This window comes from Tachysurus fulvidraco, chromosome 19 (genome assembly GCF_022655615.1).
Source record: "Tachysurus fulvidraco isolate hzauxx_2018 chromosome 19, HZAU_PFXX_2.0, whole genome shotgun sequence".
NCBI lineage: Eukaryota > Metazoa > Chordata > Actinopteri > Siluriformes > Bagridae > Tachysurus > Tachysurus fulvidraco.
The window spans coordinates 10,724,699-10,749,499 of record NC_062536.1 but is presented as its reverse complement, the minus strand read 5'-3'; the positions used below and the strand labels follow the sequence as shown (position 1 = coordinate 10,749,499).

Here is a 24,801-nt window from a genome sequence, read left to right as displayed (position 1 = left end):
AAACGGAAACCAATAGTTATTCCACTGCCCACTATACATTGTTATCACATATAACTAGACCCACTGTCATTATTTAAACATCATCATTAATTTAAATCATTTTGGATAAATTATGATTTTTAGATGATGTTGCTGTCATTAGATAATTTACAGTTTCCCACAGACTATAAGGCTATATATAAAATGATAAAATAATTTTAAATGATACAATGAATATTAGGGCCACAGAGGGGGGAAAAAAAGAAAAATCACAGACTTTGAGAATGAAGTCTTTAATAATATTGTAACCCGTCATTTTAGAGGAGGACACTTGTTAAAATAACAGCTGTGGAGCATTTCATGGAATTGTTCTTCAGTATGGTTTCACAAACAAGAACATACTTAATCTTTTGACACATCAGCACATTGTCATAAGTATCAGGACTGTAAAAAGAATATGCATCTTTTCCGCAGAAAGAGCCTCATAAATTTATGACTTTTTCCTTCTTCCTTAGTGTGGCCCTAATACTCTGTCGTATAAAATACACATTCCATATAAATATAAAAACACAAAGTGTAACATTATGTTCCTTTACTGAATAAGGATAAAACAAAGCAGGTAAACCATCAGCTCCTTTCAAAACTGAAGTCACACAGGATACAAAAGGATAAATACACATTCAAAAAGGTCTATATATAACAAACCCAGCATGTCTGCACACTGAAATAAATGCAGGACAAATCCATACACATCGACTGAACAGACAAATGAATGGATGCAGTAACCTCCCTCAGTATACAGTATACACACAGTATACAGCACAAACATCATAAGAGGCCAATTAAAAAAAAAAAATTATACACACACACACACACACACACACACACACACACACACACACACATATATATATGTTTTTATATATATATATATGTACATATATACATATATATATATATGTTTTTTTTTTGTGATTTTATATATATACACATACACACACACACACACACACACACACACACACACACACACACACACATATATATATACATACATATATATATGTGTGTGTGTGTGTGTGTGTGTGTGTGTGTGTGTGTGTGTGTGTGTGTGTGTATGTGTATATATATAAAATCACAAAAAAAAAAAAAAAACAAATTCCTCTGCCACCGCAGGACATATTTAACCAAAATTGAAAGCACACATACTAACTAAAATCATTCAACACATATTGGTCCCTCAGCAGCCGACCAATGTCTTCATCAGGGAAGATTGCTGGATTGTCACCAGTCCATGGCTGGTGGCACTCTGGAGGGCACTCTGGAGGGCACTCTGGAGCCCCCCCCCCACCCCACCCCCCACACGCACACACGAAAAGAGACACTTTCTTTATTACACAAGAACATTCAATGGAGTCAGTGAGCAAGCGACCTTGGGTCCTTTGAATGGCGCTATAATTATTAAAGTGATCATCATTAGCTCATCTATTTATTCAATTAAACTCTATTGTATTTTTATAGCGCTTTTCACAATTGTTTCATTGTTTCAAAGCAGCTTTACATTAATAAAAGCAGGAGAACAGAGAAAAATCGGTGGACAACATAAGAAGCAGAGTACAACGGCTAAGATTAAACCGTACTAGTGAGCGTAGGAATACTGTAAGGCTTTGATAATTTATCAAAGTCTTATATAGTGTGATGGAGTTACTGTACACAACTTCACCCATATCTGCAGTCCATTTCAATTAAAAATTAAAATGTTTCATAATCAGAGTACAACTGCGTTTTTGTAGATGTGAATTAACTATTTGGATTGTAATTGTCATGTTTTTAGCGGAGCGGTGAGTGTGTTATTGTGCACTACTTACGCATTCAGCAATACTTTGCCAGGCTTTTTCTCTTTGCTTTCTTTCTGTGGCGGTGTTACCTTTCTTCTTGTCTTTTACCTCCTCGTATGCCTCCATGAGGATTTTTGCCTCCGACGGGGAAAAGTACGCCGCTCTAGTTGCCATGGTGAATCTGCGGTGGCAGGTCTGTTTGAGTGAGCCGTGAGCGCGCACATATCCAGGATTGGTTTGATGAATCCGCGTGTCTGCTCATCCTGGCTTGGTCTTTGTGCAACCAATTAAGCCCGGATGCACTTGTTTTGGATTCACTGAGTTCAGCTCAGTCATTTATTATTAAAAGTAGTCTTAATTCTACTTTTGTGCAACAGGCCCCAGGAGAGGAAGTTGCAGCATGTTGAAATTATTACATTAAATTAAATTAAAAATATTCTCTGACTTTTTTCTTTTAAATAATTAGAATGAAAAAACAATTAGATTTAATACAGAGCATTAGGAATATTCTATTTCTAGTATCTATTTCAGAAATGTAAATCTTTTCACAAAAGGACTGTAAATCCTGATTAGTAAGAAGGTGGTGATTCATTTTCAGGATCAGGACATCTGACAATAGTTGTGGCTACAAGGTTTATATTAATGCAGTCATTATAAAGCGTTATTATCTTATAGATGAGGTCAGAGAGAATAGGTTGTGATGGTTTGGACATGTACAGAGGAGGGAGATGCTTATATTGGTAGAAGGATGTTGGAGATGGAGCTGCCAGGTCAAGAGGAAGTCAAGAGTAAGGACAAAGAGGAGATATATGGATGTGTTAAAAGAGGACATGAAGGTCACTGGTGAGAGAGTAGAGGATGCCAAGCATAGAGTTAGGTGGAAACTGATGATTCGCTGTGGCTGACAGGAAAATCACAAAGTAGAAGATCTTTATAGAAGGGCTTGTATAGCAGACACTCCACATCACCAGATTTTAATATTATTAGATTTCCTGTGAAATGGTGCTTATTTTACTCTCTAGTGTCAGAGCTTCATAAAGACAAAAGTAAAGTTAACTGAACTGTAGGTTTTCAGATGGGAAAGACATTGTGGGTCCTTGAACATAGCAAGGCTTAGAGAGAGGAAGGTAAGAGAGTCTGATCATGTCTGATCTCCAACACTATAACAGCTATTAAATAGTTTGGCGGACATTAAACAGTAAACTTAAATTGCGTTTTGCTTTTCTTTAATTATTAAACATTTGTAATTTTTGGCAAACTGCTGTGGTATAAGACGGCTAAACAAGGTAGTGAGCTAAATATTTGCTGCTCCCCTGAAGGAGATTGCTGCACTTTCATTGAACAAATACAAGCTGGAATAACATCCTTCAATATCAAACTACAAAAGGTGAAAGTCTCATTTTAAATCATTTATTTGCCAACTGCCAAGGTGACATTTAACAGCGTGTACAGTGGAAGCACACTTGCTGTTTTACATACTAAAACCCCAAAATAAAACTCTTACGCCACTTCTCAATAATTGCAGCAAACCTCTGATACATTCAAAATTAATTTGCTCCTGCTCTTATAAGATGGTGTTAAGAGAGAAAAGCCATTAACTAACATGGTTCTTTATAATAATACCAATTACAAACTCTCAAACTCAAAAGAAAGTCAATCAGTTTATAACAATGTATGTCTAAATAACTCAATATGACCATCTGAAAAATGAAAAAAATCCATATAATAATACAGGTAAGAAAATAATAAAATCATATTCAAATTACATACATGCTTAATATACATTCTGATTCTGAATCACAGCATTTATTCAGGAGCAACTTATGGCATTTTATAAATTAGTCTCAAAAAATTTTAAACTTATACTGTCTGTCGAAAAATTTAAAAATGCTCATCCTGTTCATTATAATGTACATGCACAAATAGCATCATGTTTCGGCATCTTTTCCTAACGTTGCTCAATCTTGACAGGTTTGTAACAGGTTTAAACAAAAAGTATTCCAATTTATCTTCTGTGTATTTGCTGTGAACTTTCCAGTGCAGGTTAAAATGAAGCTAAAATAAAACTTCAAGTGAGAGACCTTCCCCAAGAACAAAAACTATTTGATACTAAACTACTTGAAACAAAACCAAATGATGATCAAAAACAAAGCACAATAAACTCTTTTTTCATGAAAGAAGTGAAAAGTTCCTGACTTGACCAGCAATGAAGGTGAACAGCACAAAGGTCACCCGGGACTCAATGATCACACTTCAAATCTTCCCTGAAAAACTAATCCAGCGATCAACCTGGCTTAGCTTAGCTGGTCTAGTTTAGCTCAGGGTCTGACTTAATTTCCACCAAAAAAATTAAATAAAAAATTTCATCCATCCACACACACTTAACATTTGTTTGGAAAATAAAACCTATAGACTTTCTCTGATGCATTGCTGCTGGAAACAGTGTTGAAAAATATTGGAAATACTCTGAAGATATCTACATGGTGACAACATTGCCATGTTCTGAAAGTTTATCTCCATGTCTTTGTTTTAAGGTAATTAACAAAATATAGATTTCATGTAACATGTATGGAAACATACTATTGATCATAGAACATTAAATAACTTTTTTTTTTATTAACAGAGCAGGTTTCCCTGACTTATAGCAATATATGAGCAACAGAGAAGACGGTAAGCTGTGAAACGCTCCACCTCAAGATGCTGAATGTTGCTGTTCACAGAATCCAGACCAGACTTGGTATGAGAAAACGGATACTGCATTTAGAACTTTAAAAATGAACCAAATTTCAAATGATATTTTGTTCTATGTAATTAAAACACAGCATGTCTTTCTGCCCTTTTGTGCAGATCTGTTGTTTACAGCTTTTGTTAAAAACCATTTGTAATGAGATCAAAGCATGGTATCTGCTCCTAAATCTCAAAAAAAAAAAAAAAAAAAAAGGGCAGCATCAACAAGAAAATTCGGGTGGAATGACATTTTGGATTATTGCAGCAGTTGGTCCAGCCTCCACCACAAGGGGGGGGGGGGTAACGAGCAGCCTCTCATCATCAGAAATCACTCCCTTCCTCCTTTCTTCTCTTAGTTTCACTTTCTTCCTCTCCACTGTTCTTATTTCCTCTGGTCACTGAATGTCCTCCACATAATTAGCTGGGTAGAGGCCAACTTTGCCATCATTCAGACGTCCTTTGCACCACCCCTGCTCATCCTCCTCTCCGACCTTAATAAATTCGTCACCTTTCAGATAGAATGATGGAATTTGAGACAGAGGCACAAAATAGACATGACCAAATTACATTCAACAAGAACTGATTCAAAGGCAATGAATTTGCAGAGTGACACAAATAACATCATAAGTATTTGTTGGTTTGTTTTCGTGCTTTATTTGTACCATGTCACCACCTACTGGCAAAACACTGCTGTTGCAGCCCATAATCCATAAAGGTGGGGTCTCCATTGTTTGAAAGCCAATGCTGACATTTGAAATCACCAAAACAAACACGCCCCTAACCCAAATGGGTCCCACCCCTGTTTTGATAGCTCCGCCCCATACATACACCAGACAAGTATAACCCAGACAGTATTGGTGCAGCTGACCGAGGGGATACTTTTATCAATAAATAAACACTCTCTCCACCCATATTGACAAGTCACGCCCCTTTCTGCTCATTGGCTACACGTTAGTTTTGTTTTGTTTGGCGGCCCAACGCAGTTTTCTGAAGCATTTCTCAAACAACAGAGACCCCACCTTTAAGGTTCCCCGTGTTGTGAATGGTGAGATGCTTTTCTGCTCACAGCCGCTTTAAACAGTGGTTATTTGTACCATAAACTTCCTGCCCGCTCGAACGAGTCTGGTCATTCTCACCTCACCTCGCTCATCAAAAATATCTTTCAACCCACAGATCTGCTGTTTGCTGGATGTCTTTCCACACACTATTACTGTTGTGTAAAAATCCCAATTCAGCAGTTTCTGACATTTTCATGCCACAGTCAAAGACAATAAGCTCAAATTTTTCCTTATTCTGATATCTGCATGACTTTATGCACTGCTCTACTGCCACATGATTAGGTTACTGGATAATCAAAAGTAGGTGTAACAGTGTTCATAATAATGTGGTTGATAAGTCTATATCAAGCTTTTGCATTCTTTCACTTCAGAAAATACCTTTTTCAGCTGGGCAAATAGTTGTGTTTAGTCTGACTGCTTCTTTGCAAGCAGTTTAAAACAAAAACAAACAAAAAAGTTTCCCCCTGTATCTCTGTAAATCCAAAGATGCAGTCACTGTATAAGATTTTCAATCATGATGAGTGGTGTTATCTAAACTGAGCTGTGCTGCTTGACCCAGTATTTAGTACCATTAGGTCCTATTGGTGCCAATCTTGAGCAAACACCATGGAATCCAGTGAAAATATACAGTTCCAGTTTTATGTCTTCTATGTAGTTTAGAAAAACCTCTACAAGGTTCTCTGCATTTTCACCCTGATGCTCATGTACCTGCTTTGAAGCTCAGCTCATCCTGCTCCTGGCTTTCATAGTCATATAGAGCTCGTACAGGCACTGAAATCTTAGGAGAACCTGGCTCGTCCTCAAACGGATTCCCGTTTCCATTTGTGTCTGCTGCAAAAGGGTTCCCGGTCTCTTCATCTGATGAATCTCGTGTCTTCTCCACATTGTTGGTACTGTGAGAAAAGACATAAGCATTAAACCACAAACAATTGGCAGCGGTCAGAGCAGGATATACAGACTGGCAGAATGAAATCTCGGACAACATCGACAGAAGATGTCGACATTACCAACGTAACATGTGAAAGGAGGAGTAAAAGAACCAAAGGAACACAAACACAAACAAACCCAAGCAAAAGCCCATGCACATGCCACAGTATCGCCACACAAAAGCACAGGCTCTCACTTCATGAACAGCAATACCTGTTTATCCTCATGAAATTTACAAGTTTGAAAGAGCAGGACAGATTACATCAGAATACAGTGAACAAGGACGGTTCAAAACCGCAAGGCACGCATTAGGGAAAGGATGCTCCACTTAAAGGCCAGGAACTATCTGCATTCGATTAAATGTCCACAGAGGAAAGAGAAAGAACACAAGCTCCAAACTGAGAAAAGTAATCAGACAAAACACAGAGCAGTGTTACAGTCAGATCATCTTGCACCAAATACACCTGATTTGCACAAATTAAACTTAAGGTATGAGAAATGGCTCATCCAGTTTTATCTACAAAGCCCTTGATTTTTTTTAAAAAGGGTATCATTCCACAATGCATTGAGATATTTAAAATGCAGAACACCAGAAATACGTTTTCTAAATTTATTTTTGAGGTAAATAACCCTGGTCATAAGAAAAGGCCTCTAAATCTCTGCTACTTGAATCTCAAATAGCATTTAACTGGGAATATATTGCACTGTCCAGTGTCCATAAGTAGTGAACAAAACTAAAATCTAGCTAAACAGAAGGTGAAACATTACTATAAATAAACAAATTAAAAAGAACATTTCGGTTTCTCATACATTAATGGTACTACATTTACTTTTGCTTTAGTTTACTGCTTATGTTCCTTTTCTCAGTGGGTGGCTAAATAAATACATTATTTTTAATATTTGAAAATTAAAACTATTTAAAACTTTTTTTCCCCAAGTGCAATGTTTAGTACTGATGAAAAAAGGTCTGACTGAACCGTTGCATGGCTTATACGTAACCAGGTTACACTGTAGAAGAACCACAACATGTGTGCATGTGTGTTTATTAACACATGATCTACACTGCAATCATGCAGGAAAATAACAGGCACCTGAAAGAGATAACGGAGGAAAAATCACAGTAAAAAGGAAACAAATGTGAAGGGTATAAGACAACAGCAGAAGAAAGTAGAAATGCAGTAAACAAGAGCACAACAGTAGCAGGTGCTTTCTGTTCACCAACATTTTGGCAACAACTTCGTCTTTTTTCACACTGGCTGGGCTGCTGTTGGGCTGAACTGCTGGCGTCTGCTCTTCTTCATCCTCATCGTCAAATGGGTTTGAACCCACTGCTTCTGTGCTACTGGGCACAGTCAAGCTAATAACATGAAGAAAAGCAGGTATGTGATACATATAACCACATCGGTTTGTTGTACACTGTAACTCCACAATGTGAAAAAGACACCAAAACAATAAATAGAGCAGACTCAAACAACAGTGTGATTATTGTAATGAGGAAAACGTTACACAATAAGACTTTTTGACTTATGACCAGTCTGCCCACTTATGTTGGGAGCATTTCCAGACTCCCTATAGAGACCCATATACTACACAAGAAAAAACAAGGAAATATTTCAAACACTATTTTGGTAGAGCTATGAAACTTAACTAAACAAATAAAATAACTTATGGAGCAAAACGTCTTCTATTTGTGAAAACGTCAGTAAGAATCTGACAGGCCAGGAGTTTTACAACATCTTTACCAAAAGGCTTTCAAAATTCTTAAAAAGCTGCAATGCTAAACATTGCATTCTGCCCCTTTCATATTTCAAACAGTGTACTGAATCTACTCATATGATCACTGGACCAGCTGACCTGCTTCAAAAGACATGTGCCTGTGTGATCAGACAGCGGCCATTTGTGACACATAGCCAGAGAGAACTACAATGACTTAGGTACTGAAGATGAGGGAGCTTATACCAACAATACTATTGTAGTGTAAATGACCTGGCATGTTCATGTAAGCTGTTTCATGTCATCTGTGTGTTTTCTTGTGGATTAATTTAAAATTTATCCTTTTAAAATAGTTAATATAAATGTGAAGAGGCTAAGACCAAGCTTAGCCTTTAGTAAATAAAGGGTAAGCACTCCTGGCATTCTTCACATTCTTATAGGTACCTCCACACACACACACACACACACCAACCCACACACACAAAAAAAAACCCTTTGTCTAAGTTAGTATATGAAGTCCACATTTCATGCTCCATCTGATAGGAGTCAGCGCTTTCAGGGAAACACTAGGCATATCCAAATTATCCTGTTCAGCCATTTTTTTTAAAACTGTACTCACACTATTTTAAGGATAAATGAGAATACTCGTAGGACTTTTCATCTCAGTTGTCACAAACTAATGTCACATTTCTATATATTGCAAAAGCAATAAACAAACAAACAAACAAACAAATAAAATCGTACACAACTCCTTATTAAATAATTCGGGTAGGTATTTGCAAACAAAGCTTAAAAATATGAATAAGAATAACATGGGTTTCGATACCTAGTTTTTAAGAAACAAAATTGGAAATGGTGTGTTAACAACAGCAACAAACAAGAACAATAAAGTATTTTAAACAAAATGTGCAATAACAGAAATTTTAAAACTATATTACCTGTGTGCGATATGTCTGTTAATATAACTACTTACTCGTGGTCTCTTTTTTTCCTTCTGCTTTGTATATACATAGTGTTGTGTATTTACTGTATACCATATGTCTTTATTGTTCTATATATTTTGCATTTCTTTCTCTTTGCTGCTGTAACAGAGAAATTTCCCCATCGTGGGTAGAATGAAGGTATGTCTTATCTAATCTTAAGGTGTTGCTGTTTCTACCTCCTGGCACAGAAGACACTTTAAAAAAAACAAAAAAAAACCCTGGAGGTTTTTTGTGGAGTTGTGTTATAGTTGTATAATTTAAAAATGTTTATAGGTAATGTTCAACAACTGCCATTGTGTTTCCATTGTATAGCAAATTCTAACAGTTTAATATGTTAGATTTTTCGTCAAGGCCAGATTACACAGCTGTGTAGCTCTAAGACAGTTCTTGGGGCATCCAAAATTCTAAAATATACACATACACTTTGTGTAACCAGGCACTCCCTCACACTTGTAGTGAATGTAGATGAAGATACTCCAAGGCAAAACAACCCTCTTTCAATGAGAACGCAGAATGCACTGCTTACCTGTTACTGGTCTTGGCTGCTCGTTCTACTGTTTGACTGATGCCCGTAAGTGTTACTTCATCATTTGGCTTCTTTTTTTCTCTCCGACTCAGCGACCGATTAAAGTCTATAGACCAGTCCTAATAACACACAGACACACACGCAGTCAGTAATAAAGCAGAAAAGAGGGCTGCTCTGCCTGTATAGCAATTACAACTCCTAATCACTACAACTGAATAAGCACACGCACACACACACTCAGAAAAGAGTGCAATACAGCTCAGATGAAAACAGAACATCAGCCAAATGCCAATGCCACATTCACCAGCTGCTGTGAGTCCAAACACATGAATGAAAATGTTCACCTGACACTGCATTTGAGAAATATATCAGTAGTCTAGGCTAGGTCAGCATTAAGTGAAATTAAACTGAAAAGATAGTATGTTCAATAATTCTGGACTAATCTCTTGAATACTCACTCTGCAATATAGTCATCATACGTTTTCTTCTTTTTATATACGTGATACAGAGCAGGAAAAAACCTGTGTTTGAGAGCACTGCTGAAATGCTGTACCCACCGATACCAATGTGAATACACAAACTGACTTCGGGTGTTAATTTAAAGCATACATGGAGTAAAGTCATGCATTTTTTTTTCAAATGAAAGAAAGAACAAACAAATAAAAACCAAAAATATCAGTGACTGGAATCCGAATGAACATTTTCATCATGTTGCTTATTGTATTGTAACGTATAGCAGGTTTAATGAATTGAAATCATTTAACCCCACAAAATAAAGACTAGTGTACACAACACACATTGTTGCTCTTGCATTAGAACTTGCATGACACTTAAAACCTTATGTGTTAAATTTGAACAGATAAAATTATATACACACGCTACTAAATCTAAACACGGCAAATGTAAACCACACAAAGATAAAAGCTACAAAGATCCCAGAAACACTTTTGACCGCAGCCATGGAAAACTCACTATAATGGACCTTCTCTTATGGAAACGTGACTCTGATAAGTCCTCCTTCTGGATTAGAGCAAAGAGGGAGTGGGTCAGTCAGAAAAACACCAGACCACCTGGGAAATGAACACCATTTACTAGCTGGCCACATGCTGATCTGTAATCTTTAATAAAAGCCGTTTCTTTATTAAAGATTGCTCCTGAAGGTGGACTAGAAGGCTAGAAACTCAACTTTTGGTTTAGACCTTGAATGTGACAAATATTTTATATATATATATATATATATATATATACACACACACACACACACACACACACACACACACACATATATAGTACAGACCAAAAGTTTGGACACACCTTCTCATTCAAAGAGAACATTTAGTTCATAACAAAAAAGTGTGAAACAACTGAAAATGTGTCATATTCTTGGTTCTTCAAAGTAGCCACCTTTTGCTTTGATTACTGCTTTGCACACTCTTGGCATTCTCTTGATGAGCTTCAAGAGGTAGTCACCTGAAATGGTCTTCCAACAGTCTTGAAGGAGTTCCCAGAGATGCTTAGCACTTGTTGGCCCTTTTGCCTTCACTCTGCGGTCCAGCTCACCCCAAACCATATCGATTGGGTTCAGGTCCGGTGACTGTGGAGGCCAGGTCATCTGGCGCAGCACCCCATCACTCCTTCATGGTCAAATAGCCCTTACACAGCCTGGAGGTGTGTTTGGTGTCATTTTTTTCACACTTTTTTGTTATGTATATAATTCCACATGTGTTAATTCATAGTTTTGATGCCTTCAGTGTGAATCTACAATTTTCATAGTCATGAAAATAAAGAAAACTCTTTGAATGAGAAGGTGTGTCCAAACTTTTGGTCTGTACTGTATATATATATATATAAAGTATTGATGAATTGGGAATATATTATATATTAAATTGGGAATATATTCTTGTATCTAAACTATTCAGGTTTATGATGATGTTTTTTTTTAACTGCTAGCTGTGCTTTTGGTCCATTGGAATATTCACTCAGGGCTCAAATCTTCATTCACTGATTCTCCTTTTCTCCTTCTATAGGACTCACAGACACGGATAAAGTCTAAATCCCTGGCCACAACAAATACAGGTGGAATCATACAGGTTTGTATGATCAACACACCTGCAGAAACCATGTTGTTTGTGACTCATATTTTAGCACATTTTTGTACAAGGCTAGATAAAATTACAAAGAATGAATTAAAACTGATCTCCAGAAGCCATTGAAGAATTTCAATGAGTCAAAGTGTGACACAGCCAGTGTTACCTTGGAACTTGTATAACGATCGGATTAGGAGAAGGATCTGGCACAGACCCATTTCTCAGATATAAAATGTTTATGTCCTGTGGTTTTTCCTTTAGACTATTAAGGATGTAAGTGTGGAAAAAAGTTAAAAAGAAAACAGAGGAAGAAAGAAACAAAAAGAGGGAGAAAAGACTGATTCATTAAGCACTCAAGAAAAACAGATGCAAATTCTGGCTCAATGTGCACAACTGGGCAAATCCTGACAGACTGGTTCTCTCTCTTCCTGCCGAAACTGAGACAGAAAGATAAAATGACTTGGAACAAAAAGATTACAGATTGTTTTATATTGTAACAAAGTTTCTTAAATGTAATTACTTCTTAGAGAGTAGAGACTTGTGTGTCTCACACGTACTAATCTGACCACATTAGTGGTTTTACTACAGTGTCTTATAGTGTGTTTATGTGTGTTTATGTGTGTTTTAAACTCATGGTATCTTAAGTATGTAACCTAGTGAACCAGCATTAATGTATTCAGTGTTAGAGATTTAAGCACTTATGTACGTCGCTCTGGATAAGGGCGTCTGCCAAATGCTGTAAATGTAAATGTAAATGTGTGAGGCAATAATGTACCTCAAACTGAGGCCAGTTCATAGGCATGCCTGGGCCATGGTTGGAACGGAACCATTTCAGATCTTCCTGTGTGTCAGCTGCCTGGATCGTGTCCTCCAATGTCTGGTACACGTCCTGGAACCTGAGTGATGAAAACTACACTTTCAGACGCCACATAGTGCAACAAGGTGGAGCTTACATTCTGGTCTCATGATAAAATGACAATCTGCACTTTTTGAGAGCTAAAGGAAGAGAGAGATTGATACCCAGCATTTCCTGCAGTCATTTGAAAATTGTATACCTTTTAAATCTTAACCGTAAGTATAACATAACTTTAAAGTGGCTATGGTGTTTCACAGTGACACCCTAAAGTCCCCTGCTGTATTCACTGGTGTTGTCTGACATTACTGTTATGTGCTGTAACTGTCTGAATGTATTTCTATTCTATTATATTTATATACATTATATTTCCAGCGACAAACAGTTACCGTTAAACAGTGTGTATCTCTTACTTGTGATTGGTAGAGAGGTCAAGGTGTTGTTTGACATCCAGCAAAAGCTCTTTGAAGAAGTGCAGTCTCTTGTCCTCAAACTGCTGCCACTGCTCAAATACCTGCTCCATGTTCTCCATGTACTGAGGTGTTACCTTATCCAACTCCTCCAGGGACTTTTCATAGCGCTCCTTAGACTAATGCACACACATTCACAGGAGTACATTACATAATTGCCTTCTATTCTTGTTTTAACATATGTAGCAAAGTGAAAAATATGGATACATCAGCGATTACTATCCAAAAAAGAAATTCCTCATTTTAATACTCATGTAACACAATTGGTAATATCCACTTTCTGACATTATAAATCTAAATGTATTCAAATGGTATATTGACATATTTCATTAATTGCATCCAAGTTTGAATGCAACAAGTAATAAATAAAAAGTAATAATAAATATAGAGGGAAGTGGTGGCTCAATTGGTTAAGGCTCTGGGTTGTTAATTAGAGATCAAGATTCAAGCCCCAGCATTGACAAGGTGCACTGCTGGGCCCTTTGGCAAGGCCCTTTACCCTCTCTGCTGAGGGCGCTGTATTATATCTGCCCTTGCACTCTGAAACCTCTGAAACTTTGTGAGCTGGGATTTGCATAGAAAAGCAATCCACTGTGCTGCAATGAAATGTGTGGCAATATTACAGTGTGCTTTTTATTCTTAAAATGACACAATGTGTAAGCAACATCTAAAAAAACAAGAATTTACTAAACTACAGTCCAAATGAATGTCTTAAATACATATTTCAAACCTGCTTGCACATGCACACACAAACACACACCTTTTGCACATCCTGCTGGCATTTTTCTACTTTGTCTTGGAGCTTTTTCTGGGCCTCCGGATTGTTGCTCTCCAGCTTACTGTTGCTCTCCCTGGTGGTGGCCAACTTTTCTTCCTTACAGGCTGTGTGGTATGCCTTCTTCATTATGTCCACCTGAGGAAAGAGGGACAGTGTGATCATTGAAACAAAATCCACTTAAAGGAACTTTAAATATAAAAGTGTCTGCTGGAATGTCCAGAACAATGTACTGTAACAGTCTGACAGCACAACAGGACTCTGGAAGTCACCACCTGTAAATCAGTACATAAAAACCCACTAACGTTTGAAAACAACAAAAGAGGGTCACATGAACTGTTTCAGGCCGTAAAAGCACATGGCCTGAAACAGAACAAAACAAATGCAGGTTTTTATCTCATGTGAGGAGACACACAGCCTGCCACACTCTTGCTTAAATGTTTGAATAGCTTAGAAACCCCACTATTTTAGACATTGTTGTTGAGTAAACCGCCCAGACATCCAGACACAGAAGTCAAACTTTTCTACTTGAGGAGATAACTGCTAGTCTGGTCGTGCCTTACCTCTTTAAGTTTCTTAGCCCATGGTTTTTGAGCTTTGCGAAAGCCATCTTCAGCCTCTTTGGTTTCCTTCAACCCTCCGATCATCTGCTTGTGGTAGGCATCTTTCTGCCAGTTTTTCACTTTTTCAAAGTCCTCACTCATCAGAACACCCTTTATTTCCATGTGGAGATCACTGACCTTCTCTGATTCTGTCATCAGGGCACACCAGGCCCGCTCCACTGTCCCGTACTGAGGCCCTGCAATACAACAGCACAGCATACAAATCAGCCCAACCCGATCATACATTCCAGTCCTGAAGTTTCTAATTCGTCATACAAGGACTCAGGGTACACAAAGAGGAAAAAAAACAGTCTGTTGCCAAAATTCATTTTCCAAACCACAATGAAGTACACAAATCAATTCAGGAACGTGAACAATGCTACCAATACAGAGGTCAGTGACACGTAATGCAGGAGAATAAAAAACAACAAGTAATCTGAAGAACAGCTTCTTCTTAAAAAAAAACCCAAAACAAAACAAAAAAAAAAACCCCAAGTGTCACTGAAAATAATTGCTTTCTGCAAGGAATGATCCAACCATTCCTTATAGCTTCAAAATGATCCTCACCTTTGTCTATCAGTTGTCTCCAGCGTTTGGCCCATTCCGTCAATTGCAGTGCATATGCTTTTTCGATGCGAGCTCGTTCATGAATGCAGTTCATCAAGTCATTACACAGACGATTCCCATCATCCACCCGTTTTACGGCTCGTTTGTAATTCCCAACCTAGGCAGAGAAGAAAGAGACAAAAATAAGTGTCATGTCAACAGTCTAACTACAAATGAACAGTGCAACGTGCATACGAGTTTAAATTACCTCCCAAAAACTGTCACTGGAGACATCAGTCAAAGAATCAGTGTAGTCAGACATGGTTGCCTTTTTTGATTATCTGAAAAATAAACAATACATTCTATTGTGTGTGTATACTTTCGGTACACTTGTAGGTGGTTTGACATTATAAATTACTTGTCATATCAATGCCAGCCTATAAAACAATAGTGATTTCACAGTTTCAAACATACTCATGTATGTATGTATGTATCATGTAGAAAAGTAACTGTGCAATGAGACCTGGTTAGAGTTTGCTCAGCCTGTGCTGTCCTTGAAATCTCACACAAGGTGTCACAGAGCAACAGTCCGATCAGCATTTGTAGGATAGGATTTCACAGTAGCTGAAAGTTGTGCTGTCAAAACCAGTGTACAATGACAAAGATAAAATCTGCTCCTAACATTTCACTTGAGAGTGTAATAGTGACAGTCACATGAACACGAAAAAGCACTGGCTTGAAGAGCAACATTTTTTCCAGAGGAAGTGATGAAAAATCCTGCTATTCTTACAGCACCGCTTGCCCCTTCAATGACAAAACTCTGGTCTTACCTTCACAAATATTTGCAGGCATTGGTTGCGCGCACACACACGCACAATTTCCTGCATACCCGCTGATGACCTTATCAAAGTAGCAGCAGGGAAATTCATACTTTCCATGATTTTACAAAGCAGTATTACACAAAGCCAGGTATTAGAGAAGCCAGTGAACAAAATTGGAAGAAGGAAAGATTTTTTTCTATAAACTTATTTATGCAGTCAGTCACATGAGCCCAGTGTGTTTATGGGCTTAGCAACCATCGCCACAGCATGACTTTGATGAGGTATATAGTCTTCACACATACACTGACACACACCCCACTCAAAGATTTTTATAAATATCCTGGAAAACGAGCCCTAGAGACTTGATTTGACTGGAAGCAAGAAATTTCTAGCCTATGGGCCCCTAATATAAACATGCTTGGTCAGCTAAAAGGTAGAGTACGGAAATTTGGCAGAGACGAGTTTTGACACACAAAACTGGTAGGAGGATATCTTGTGGACTAAATAAGCAAATCAATTAACAACAGTGTGTAAGTTTACAAGAAAGAATAAAGAAACTTGTGAGTAGGTCTTCCAGTGTGCCTAATACCAGATGCACTAATTCAGCTGAAAAGTATACACACACATCCACAGATTTTATAAGTCAAAGCACGCCTATTGGGAAGCTTTTCCGTTGCTTGGACGAACAGTGCAGCGGAACACTGCTGACAGAGACTCCTCTGTCACACTCATCCACCCCCATTCAAGCACCATTTCCTCTCTTCCCCAGATGCACTCTGGCATCTAAAAGCAGTGTCAGCTCCCAGCAGGTCTCTCCCCGACTAAGCGTTTAACAGCCTTTAGTCTTTTACTTCAACTGGGTCATCAAAAATAAAAAATAAATTAGTCCAGAGGACTCAGTGCTGAAAATATAGCATAAAAAGTATACACAGAAGTAATTTTACATACGAGTTGGGCTTGTATTTAAAAATTAGCTTAAAATGTTGTGCTACATTTATTAGTATTTCACCCAGTATATCCTAAATTTCTGCAGCATTTAGCTCTCCCTAGCATTTAGCAGGCATTTTAACAGCTCACATCCACATCCAGAAAAACAAACCTGTCCCTAAAATAGAGGGCAATTCTGAGGTGAATCTCTTTCAATTTTCAATCATACTTGAGTTTATTTGGAACGGAGACCACTTTGCTCATATAGCTGCTTTGGTGCACCACAGAGGGTAAATGTTGAGCACCTCAGGCAAGAATATAAACATATACTCTTAGGATGCTGACACTTTTTACTTTGGTTTAATTTAACACTGAACAAAAAGAAAACAAGGAAATGGAGGGTGGGGGACTTTGAAAAAGTTTGTTTTTGCTAGGTGTGCACAGAGATCGATGAAATTAACAGAGTATAAAGAATGCAGTGCCAGTATTAAATAAACAATCTGATGATTACATAAATAACTAACTCTGTGCTTGCATTTTGTTTTTGCTGGTATAAAAAGCACGACAGTATCATATGGGTGCAGTGCTACGGCCCAAAGCTTTAGCTCATTTAGCACTTTGTGGTTTAGAGTCCTGTCTGGCAGCTGTGCTCGAAAGGCACGTAGTATGCTCTTTCATTAAGGTCTGTTTGTAGGATTTCGCTGATTTGTGCATTAATTGTGCTTGCTGGTGGTAGCAATAATTTTAAAAATACTTGCACAATTAAATATAAATGGCTACACCAGTTGATTCACCTATAGAAGTAATTTAATGCACAATAAAAACACATTCAAATAATAAAATGATATTTCTCTGCTAATAGAGAATGTTATGAACAATTAGTCAAACTGTCATCTAAATGAAAGCTTAGCTAAAATATTTTATTTACCATTTCATTATCTGGGGTTTGCTCACAACCTCAGAACAGAATATCTTTAGTGATGTATGACAAGATAAGATGAGTGCACCTGGCCAATGTTATTTCAGTGTTAGACTATATAAAGTTATTGTCACTACAAAAATAGTACCAAGAATATTGAAGGGGGGAGACAGAGAGAGGGGGGAGACAGAGAGAGAGAGAGAGAGAGAGAGAGAGAGAGAGAGAGACACACACACACAGAGTGAGAGAGACAGAGACACAGAGAGAGAGAGAAACACAGAGAGAGAGAGAAACACACAGAGAGAGAGAGAGAGAGAGAGAGAGACAGACAGACAGACAGAGACAGACAGAGAGAGAGAGAGAGAGAGACAGACAGGCACACGCGCACACACACACACACAAATAGACTGGTTGTTAAAGGTGATCCTATATTTATCACAGTCAGGAGTTCCCCTAACAGCCAAAAACAAACAAAAAAAACCTAGTAATGAAGTCAGGTCTTCTCATAGGCAAAAGACTGGTGATTATGAGTGTGTGTCTGCTTTGACTGATTCATCACCTCCCTTAGCAATAGTATGTTGAATCAGCAGCTTCTTGAAGTTCCCTCCTACTAAACACAAATACAAACACACATTTACATCCTTGGCAACAAGAAACAGAGACACATTTGACACAATATTGCACTCGACAGGTAGCACTAGAACGTTTAAAAACCCAAGTCGATCAACAGTTGCTTATTGGTTTTGAATAATATAAACATGATCTTCACTATTTCACTGCAAATTTGACTTTGGACCAACAATTCATTCTCTAGAAATAAATATAAACCTAGCAGGTCAGTCGTTTCAGGAAAAGATTATGCAGATGCTTCAACATCACGTTCATACCTGCAGTATGAAAGGTGTTGGAAAAACGTAACAAAACCTCCAACATGTACAAAGATAAACTAAGCACAAAGAACACAGAGTCAGGCCTAAATACTAGTTAAATACATTTATTGGCCTCTTTGGATATCCGGATCACAATGATTTTCCACAGTGCTACAGTTCTGTCCTTTTACAAAGTTTAGCACCTTCTATCTAGAACCGGATCAAGACCAACATTCTCTCAGTAACGTTCAATTACAATGTACTTGCCTGTACAAATAAACCACACTGAGGAAGAAAATATTCCAGGGTATTCAACTTAGACATGCTAAAAGCCAATTAGAACATAACCGAAACAGAGTAAAACTTTACTGCACTTTTATTCTCTTCTTGCTGCAAGTTTAAAAAAATTGGGCTGTATGTAAACATAGCTTTCGATATGTAATCTGAATGGATGAAAAATATGATTCAATATTAGTAAAGGAATATAACTGACAAGCAGTTTGATTTGGGTTGTGACCGTTTTGTGATTTATACCCTATGTGCAAAATGGACACTTTCACATAAAACAAGTGTTTCAGTCTTAAACTTTGGGTCAGCTTTTCTTCCTCACTTGTGCATTTAAGCAGGGGTTGACCATAACACAATCTCAAACTCATTCCTAAACTCATTAGTTAGTCCACTGCACAAGAACAAGCTCCAGTATGATTGCCCAGTTCCATTATTTTGCTTGCCCATAAACATCAAAATAATAACAATAATAATAATAACAATAATAATAATAATAATAATAGGCAAGTAAGAACGTTAAACGTTAATAATCAAATACATTTGTTTCTTTTACTGTATTATCCTATTCTAATAATGTTAAGTAGTACATCAACAAAAATTAATATGCCTAGTAAAAAATAGTTCTACCACAGACCAGATCACCTCAAATAACATACATACTACATTAAAACTTATGTTTTATTAGTAAGTAGTATAGTCTTTATTTTGTGCCAGGAAAACAACTGCCCAGACAGAAACTTATTTAGGGCTGCTGATTTGTCTCTGCCTCTTTTGCAAACTGAAACGCTGCAGCACTGGTGCAGATTGTTCATTACATAAACTTAAAAAAGAACTGAGGTCGTATCTTTTAAACAAGGTCAAAGCATTTGGAGGTCAGAACTAAAACTGGAGGTAAAACTGTACTGCGGTGCACATACACCTCACTGACAACTTTATTAGACACACTATATTAAACTGTTTGGCTTAAATTCTTCACTGAATTGACCGTCAAAAACGGCTCATCCAGCATCGCATTTATCCTTCCAACCAACGGGTGAACGTGAACATTACCTGAAGCTACCGTTCTGTATCTGCATGAATTTATGCATTGCACTGCTGCACATGACAGGCTGATTAGATAATCGCATAAATGAGTAGGTGTACATACTAAAAGTTCTCTGTGTGTGTATTACAGATACGACCTTTCTAAACACGTCATCCTGCTGTGAGAAATGAAGAACAGAAACAAGCATCAATTCAAGTAAATATGTTTGACTTGAACAGGCATGCCACTCACAGGTAGATTTCAGAAAAAGTGACCTTGAATGCTTCATGAAAACGTAGCAATCACGCTGCAAGCTATTAGATCAAAAAGACACAGATAGTCTTTTATTGTGAAGAACAATAAGAACTCAAGGGCACAACTCTCAGTAAGGAATTAGTTTTCATTGAGAAGCAGGATTCCTAAGAAATTGTGACATGGAAAGCAAACACAAGCCCTTATATAGAGCATGTAATCATGTGAACAGTGTTTGAAAGACCTGAGGGCAAAGGCCCTCTGATAAACACTGAAGTCATAGAGATTCATGCGTAATGCAGGTTTTTTTGCGTGTTACTCAAACCCATTTAAAGTGCAGATTCCACACACACAATTTCATTTATTACATACATACATACATACATACATACATCACTATCTGAGGTCTGGTTTATGCTTTAGAGACTCTGTGGAGCCTCAAACCTTATCACAAAGTAATGCACATTTGATGGAGTTTCCCAGAAATCATGTTAAGGCTGAGATTTGGATACTTGGTGATGTTAGTTGATCATAGGCTTGTTCGAGTTACTGTTCTACATATTTTTGGGGGAGGAAAGAGTTGTGTATTATTTCCTTCAAGAAATATGTTTAGCCAATGTGACCACATATGTCTGAGAATGACAGTAAGCAAAAGAAAAGGAGAGATAAAGGTTTTATCTGGATGTATTTTGAAGTCATACTTACACAAAAAATAATTACTCTTCGTCAATTAATTACTGTCTTTAATGGGCTGACAAATGGAAATGTATTTGAAAGATACTAGTCTGAGTGAGCCAAGCCTTGGCATCCTGTATCCCTGTCTCCAACCTACTCCACCTAATAAAGCAGATTTACCAGCACAGCTATAATTACAGCAAACCTAGACCTTTTCTGTGGTGAATAGCAAACCCTATTAAACTTAATTTTACAGTAATAGCTAATTATTATTATTCTGTATTCTGGTCATACTTTATACAATCCTTCAAGGAAGAAACAGTGCATACAGCTATAGTGATACATGAAGAATACCTGAGAGAGATTATATGCATTTCTATTAGATAAAGCAACCAGCACAAATGTAAGACTACTGGGTTATGTCCAATATAATACTTTCCTTGATAAATGTATCACATTGGAATCCCTAATACAGTCCAACAAAAACACATTTGTCTATGAGTCAAGAGCTTGTAAACTCTGAATATCTGTGGTAACCAAATTACATAGCATGTCAGCAGGGAGCAGGCAAACAAACTGGGAATAATGTTAATGAGAAAGGCTAAACAAAACCTATGACAATGAGTCAGAGCCACTCAGATATTCAGAAATGTTTAAAACCAGTTCCATTGGCTTCAGGGGCTCTTTCACACCATCAACCAGCAGATTCCACAATGCAGTAGAACCCAGTACCTCCTACTCCACTAATTCACACAAGGGATAACTGTCAATCCAGAGATATTGCACATTATTATAAAATAATATTATTTTGCATGTTATTTTTAGTTTTTCTACTATTAATATAACATATATTTGATTTCAATAAACATTCATCTAATCTCTCATCTCATCGCTCTGGGAGTTTAGTGTGCAAGATGTTGAGCTCAGAAAAACTTTCCCAATAACAACCTACACTATACATCACATCATAATCAGATTTATTGTCCAAGTGTGTTGACACACACAATGAATTTGGTTCCAGCTTTTTGTGACTCAAAAGTACACTATACTATACTATACAAACTGCAAATTGCAGCATGATACATATAAAGATTGGAGTCATAACAGTGTCTAATGGAGTGGATTTATAACAGCTCTATGTCTGAACACTTGTGTAATGCTTGTAAAAATCAATAACAAAATCCAACAGGGCACTCCCTTGAGTTGAATCACCTGTTTTTTTTAACCTTACTGGGTTAATTTTCTCCTCCATTCCTGTGGAGAAACAATTCGGGTAAGGTTCACTGACCCATCATTAATTCCCTGGTGTAATTCTGAATGTGTCCCTTGTGCAGCTGTAATGTCAGTTACATGCAGTTGACAACTGTGGGAACATCAGAGACTCACCAAAATACTGTAGCCTGTGCTACAAATATTTCACTAGGTTTCTTTCTGCACCCCAGCTGCTGCAGCTGCCACAGCACAGAACCAAAATAACAGGCTGTATAGCTTGCTTGGTGCATTAGGTCATAGACTGTTGACTTATGACTTCATTACAAAATATTTAGATATCTTTAACGATAATTGTTCTCTCATTTTCCCAAATTACAAAGCCTCAGATATAACACCTATCCACTATCATTCTACTGTTTAAATGGCCAAATAGATGATACAGCTTTGATACAGCTCAGCATTAAGCCTTATATGATGGAATGACAACTGTTGTGAGATGATAAATGACGGCATGAATGCAGCTGTGTCAAATGATGAACAGCGGGAGCTGTGTGATTGCTGGAATAATGCAGCTTTGCGATTGATGATGGAATGGTCGAATGATGGTATAACGGTACATCTGTGTTTGGTGAGATATGACGGAATGATGTAGCTTTAGTATGGTAGGAATTGTTGATAAAGGAGTAAGTGTAGACTTGTGAGATCTGTCCTTCTCTCACCTCTTTGGCATTCTAGCACCGATGGAAAGAATAAGACGTCATAATGAAGGGAAACACTATAAATAACAAAGAGAGGAAAAGTTGACCATCATCATGGTGGTGGGCTTTTCCAGCTTACTTCCTGATTCCCCGTTACTCTAAGCCTGACGCTTTTATGCTCAACAAAAGCAGGAACCACTGTGGCACATGGGTGCTTTCACTTCTTCTTAATATATTTCACTGTTCCTGAGATGGAAGATGCTTATTATCACAGAAGTATCAAACCCTAAACTGTTTGGCTTGAATGATAAAGCATGACCTTGGCTAGAAACAAAGTCAAGATTAACACAAGTTAACAAATATAGGCGTAGAATGGATGTCCATTTTTAGTAATGACAGCTGATTCACATTATTCAAGGTTCCCTCAAGGTTCCTCTATGTAAACTATTACAATCTGACAATCTACACAGTTAAACAACTTTTTAAGATTAACATAAACACCTTTAAAAACACACAATGTCAAGGAACCTTTGACAGCAGACCTGAAACGACTCAATTCTCCCTTTATAGTGCACTACATATCCAACAGGAGGTGATTTGGTATTAAACCCATGAAGACGACTTTAACGTTGTCCTGCCCCGCCTTTCTAATCCTAGCTTAGTGAGTTATACGTTTGGTTAGATAGTTACAACTGGTGTAAGTAGTTTCGTTACATTCCTATACACCTTTTTGATGATTTAACGAGTTAGTTAAGGCACGTCTCCTGTCGAGAAACACTGACATGTGATAACGTTAATGTTAAAACTTTTTACACGGTGCTATACCGTGTCATATAGCTGTCAGAGCATATATGACATCTTCAAACAACATGATTAATTATATTAAAAAAAGGTTATGGAGTAATCTTAAACAAAAGAACCGTTTAATCACGTAGCTTAACACAGCTAACAAGCTAACTAACGTTAGCTGGATATTCACAGCCTTTCAAAATAACTGTAACGACAAAAACGGCTCCAGACACACCGTAAACACGGTGTTAAACTGCCTTACCTTGATTTAAGCAGAAAAAGAAATTGTGTGGAAACACAGAGCCTTCCTTGTTAGATATTTCGTACGACTCTTTCCCCTTTTTTCATAGCCGCTCCATTGCCGAATGCCTGGAGAGGTAGCAGGAGGCAGCAGTGATGGCTCGCGACGAATCGATTCCTTTTAAGTGACTCTTTTTAAAGGAAGTCGCGAGAATCAATTCATTAGCACGAACAAATACATCATTTTCGTCAAACGTTGATTTAAAAAAAAAATAATGCGTTAGTCGGTATAATAATAGGTTATTATATTACATCACAGTCTACAGATTATTCCTGCATCTGAGTGCTCAAGGAAAACGAATCAAAACGCAAATGAATGAAGTGAATCATATTGCTCGGTTCCTGCTGGACGGCAGGGTTGCCTGATTTCATAAATATAGTCTGTCATAATTAGTATATAAACACAAAAACAAAATATAGAACTTGTAGAAGAAAACTTTCTTTTTGAATTTGTTTGTTGCCAGGAAAGTCAGGGGAATCCATGAAACAATTTCAACTGAGCTCAGGATCAAACAAAGGACCGTGGGTGGAACTGTGAGGAACACCAAAAAACCATGTTCCCTCTAAGCATCATAATGAATACAAACACAAACAAATGCATGTGGATAGTTAGTTAAATGTCTATTCAAGCTGTAATTTCACATTCCCTGAGTGTGAAATAGTAAAAGTTGACATCATTAACAACAGCTATTGATCCCAGATGAAAGGTTATAATCTAAAACTCATTGATGCAGTGCCATACTTAATGTTGATGTTTGCATGTAGAGAATCAAACCCTCCCATTTATTTGAATGTATGTTCATGTCATCTGTACAAAACACTACTGTTCAAAAATATCCTTTAGTCATATGACCTGATACTGGTTTCATGTGGGTTTCAAAACTTTGTCTCATGCTTTTGAGGAAGTTGTTCACAAAGTCATCTTAGTGTTCAATAAAAACAG

The 24,801-nt window shown here is 37.4% G+C and overlaps 1 protein-coding gene across 3 annotated transcripts; it reads right to left on the bottom strand.

Annotated features, from left to right (window-relative positions):
• Positions 1-3,213: 3,213 nt before the first annotated feature.
• pacsin2 (protein kinase C and casein kinase substrate in neurons 2) lies at positions 3,214-23,975 on the bottom strand. 3 transcript variants are annotated; one of them, XM_047803801.1, is made up of 11 exons: positions 23,821-23,975; positions 15,353-15,425; positions 15,106-15,262; positions 14,500-14,735; positions 13,922-14,074; positions 13,105-13,280; positions 12,614-12,734; positions 9,752-9,870; positions 7,752-7,886; positions 6,311-6,495; positions 3,214-5,052 (listed from the first exon to the last, which is right to left on the bottom strand). In XM_047803801.1, the coding sequence occupies exons 2-11, from the start codon at positions 15,404-15,406 to the stop codon at positions 4,940-4,942; spliced, it is 1,449 nt and encodes a 482-aa protein (XP_047659757.1). In that variant the 5' UTR covers positions 15,407-15,425; positions 23,821-23,975; the 3' UTR covers positions 3,214-4,939. The 3 variants fall into 3 exon arrangements, with proteins under 3 accessions (XP_047659757.1, XP_047659758.1, XP_047659759.1); XM_047803802.1 differs by lacking the exon at positions 23,821-23,975 and adding an exon at positions 15,608-16,214; XM_047803803.1 differs by lacking the exon at positions 7,752-7,886.
• Positions 23,976-24,801: the final 826 nt, after the last annotated feature.